General features: G+C 34.7%; 1 protein-coding gene across 1 annotated transcript; it reads right to left on the bottom strand.

The window, feature by feature from the left end:
* Positions 1 to 679: 679 nt before the first annotated feature.
* LOC134694096 (zinc finger protein Gfi-1b-like) lies at positions 680 to 2,452 on the bottom strand. Its single transcript, XM_063555091.1, has one exon. The coding sequence runs from the start codon at positions 2,324 to 2,326 to the stop codon at positions 713 to 715; it is 1,614 nt and encodes a 537-aa protein (XP_063411161.1). The 5' UTR covers positions 2,327 to 2,452; the 3' UTR covers positions 680 to 712.
* Positions 2,453 to 2,703: the final 251 nt, after the last annotated feature.

Genomic DNA, 2,703 nt, shown 5'->3' with positions numbered 1-2,703 from the left:
AATCGAGGCACAATTTTTAAAATCTATTTTGTATATAGTTCTCAAATCAATATATAACTGATCAAAATACTTAAACTGACCGAAAACAAGAGGGACAAACAATATCAGAGGAACATTCAAATTCATTATCGTGGCTTATGTTCTTTTATTAGCTAAATGATACAAAACAGAATGACAATGATATACATTTAACACATATAAATAGAGCTATGATAACAATAATAGATAAGTAATAAAAACTTTTATAAGGACAAACTTAATGAATGATAAAGTTCAGGATGTTCGCTTCTCTATTTCAAAATAACAAGCTTTTTAAAGGCATATTAAAATTTAGCTTTAAATAAAAAACAAAACCAAAAAAAAAAAAGCAGACATAAATGTTACCACAACCCCTGTCCTTGTTTGCAAGAAATGAACCATTGACTATTGGGCCGAAAATGATTTCTCCAAATGTTTCTGTTGTCTTTGGAAAATATTAGAACATAACAAAATTTTAGAGATTTTCAAGTTTTTCATGATAAAATCAAGAAACGAAAAGTAGTTTTAAACAAAGTAGACAAAACTTGTAATGGCGCTTCATTGACCAAAACAAAAATATAACAAAGAAGTAAACTTTCTTAAAGAGACTCTTTAAAAAATAATATGAAACATATGCAAAATGATGTGATACCGTCAATATTGTTGTTCTTTGAACCACATTTTAAGTATTTTTTTAATTGTATTCCCCACTTTCTAAACTAGACTGTGAAAACGTTCGTGTAGATGATGTACACTTTGAATCGATCGTCTCGGTACTTGAAACTGAACTGTTTCGAACATGTTCATCTCTTTCAGGGACTGAAAGAATATTTACCCGCTTTCCCGCATTTTTGTAATGCGTTCTCATATGACGTGTGATCATATCCCGTCTGCAAGCAGTATAAGGACATAAATTGCATCGATATGGCTTTTCTCCTGTGTGGGTGCGTTCGTGTGTTTTTAAGTGATCACTTCGACTAAATTGTTGTCCACAATCACTGCATTCATACGGTTTTATTCCAGTGTGAAGTCTCATGTGGCGGGTCAACATGTCGCTTCGTGAAAAAGACCTATTGCAAACTGAACAATAGTGTCCTTTGTTGTTGTTGTCACCATGTGGCACAGTTTCGGTTCCTAGATGTTTAACCATATGTTTTGCTAAGCTATCATAGGAAAAGAACACTTGATTACACACTGGGCACGAGTAAGCATCGGAGTCGGACAAGGTTCGACGATGATGATGATTTTGTTCTAATACAGAGCGCCTCGGTATCTTAGGTAAGCTCCTATTGAAGGACTGACTAGGATACATTCCTAGAGACGACATTCCTAGTGGCGAAACGAACAATTGATTCATTTCTGACATTGGATTATGCTTTATTGGACTCTGTAAAAATGATAAATTAATTCCCGGAGACATCGTAGGGACAGCTGAGGATACCTTCCGATCTAAATGAAAACGTGCATATGGCATATCAAAGTTAAAAATATTACTTGCCTTTGGAACCGGTCGCAATAGTGATGAGTTTGCAGAGGATATGAATACTGGGGAAGGAAAGCCTGGTGAATACTGATGTAGACGTTGCTGTTTTGTGTTTTGAGATTCATAAATGCTCTGTTCTTTAGGCCCGATCGTCATTTCCGACCTGAAATATTTCGGAGAGGAAATACCGATAGGGTTGCTTTCTATTTCTCCTTTATGTAAAAGTTCCAATCCTTGTTTTTGAGTAGAATAATGCCCTTTTTGTATGGATGGCATCTTTGGGAAGTCAGGAGAAACCTGAACTGGACGTTCTTGTGCATGCACTTTTGCAGCCAACTCAATAATAACATTGTTATCATCTTTTGGTGATGCTGTTTTAATGGACTTAGTTGGAGAATGTCTTTGTAAGTCATTCAATGCAAGTTCATGAGACGGCGAATTCGATTCAGAACTTCCAGCAGTTTCTAATGATGTGAACCTACTTGGAGAATATCTTGGTAAATCCTTTAAACGAAGTTCCTGAGACGGTGAATTTTGAGAACTTCCAGCAATTTCTAAAGATGTGAACCTACTTGGAGAATATCTTGGTAAATCCTTCAATGCAAATTCCTGAAAGGGTGAATTCGATTGAGAACTTCCAGCATCCACTTGTTTCTCACTACAATAACGATTTTGAAGATTCTTTTTTAAATTTCCTGGAAACGATGCCTGTTTGTAGGATAATGTTACCTCTGTGTGTTCCTCTTGTTCTGTCGTTGTGACATCTTCATCTTCATAATTTGTTATAACAATGCTTGTTGTTTGGTGAATTTTGTTTCTCTCCATACACTTTGTTGATGATTTTTTTGAGACAAAAGGAAATTATTGTATGTTGTTCTTTGAGTGTGGCAATTTATATCCTCTTCTTAGTGGTCTTCTAGAATTAGACAGTTCTAATAACACGTGCTGATTTTAATGCTTATCTTCAAAGTTTTATCGAGAAACTGACAAATCTGTTGTCCAGCTTCTATTTATTTAGCTAGGTGATAATTGCTCAGATTTCTGACAGGCAAAGGTGTAAATTGTTTTCAAGGCATTTTCAAATCTTCTTGTTTAATGACGTCCTTTTTGTTAACCCGAATAAAATAACAAGAAAAATTTAACCAAATTTAGAATAAGCGATCAATGTCTCTTAATAGAAACTAGACGATATACAAAAATAC

The sequence above is a fragment of the Mytilus trossulus genome, chromosome 13 (genome assembly GCF_036588685.1).
Source record: "Mytilus trossulus isolate FHL-02 chromosome 13, PNRI_Mtr1.1.1.hap1, whole genome shotgun sequence".
Classification (NCBI taxonomy): domain Eukaryota; kingdom Metazoa; phylum Mollusca; class Bivalvia; order Mytilida; family Mytilidae; genus Mytilus; species Mytilus trossulus.
Note: the sequence above shows the minus strand (reverse complement) of the source record. Positions and strands in the feature narration are given on the sequence as shown.

Coding starts and splice junctions, on each gene's coding strand:
- LOC134694096 (XM_063555091.1), bottom strand. CDS start 2,326: ATGGAGAGAAACAAAATTCACCAAACAACAAGCATTGTTATAACAAAT.